Source organism: Eurypyga helias, unplaced genomic scaffold, assembly GCF_000690775.1.
Source record: "Eurypyga helias isolate BGI_N326 unplaced genomic scaffold, ASM69077v1 scaffold12188, whole genome shotgun sequence".
In the NCBI taxonomy this organism is placed as follows: Eukaryota; Metazoa; Chordata; class Aves; order Eurypygiformes; family Eurypygidae; genus Eurypyga; species Eurypyga helias.
This window is the reverse complement of record NW_010266306.1, coordinates 2,625-2,873: the sequence shown is the minus strand read 5'-3', so window position 1 is coordinate 2,873 and position 249 is coordinate 2,625. Positions and strand designations below refer to the sequence as shown.

The following is a 249-nucleotide window of genomic DNA, read 5'->3' as shown; positions in this document are numbered from 1 at the left end:
CACGGCAGGGCTGGCTCCATCGTCGAGTTGAACCTTGACCTTCCTCTCCCCGCAGGTCCGACGTTGTGGTTTTGTGCTTCTCCATCGCCAACCCCAACTCCCTGCACCACGTGAAGACCATGTGGTACCCCGAGATCAAGCACTTCTGTCCCCGTGCGCCCGTCATCCTGGTGGGCTGCCAGCTCGACCTGCGCTACGCCGACCTGGAAGCCGTCAACCGGGCACGGCGCCCGTTGGCCAGGTGGAACC

The 249-nt window shown here is 64.3% G+C and overlaps 1 protein-coding gene across 1 annotated transcript in view; it reads left to right on the top strand.

Annotated features, from left to right (window-relative positions):
- RHOBTB2 (Rho-related BTB domain containing 2) overlaps positions 1-249 on the top strand; it is a gene marked incomplete at its 3' end in the record, with an annotated part of 3,390 nt that overhangs the window by 555 nt on the left and 2,586 nt on the right. Inside the window, 1 exon segment of the mRNA XM_010157022.1 lies at positions 9-241. Coding sequence (XP_010155324.1) covers positions 9-241 — 233 coding nt within the window.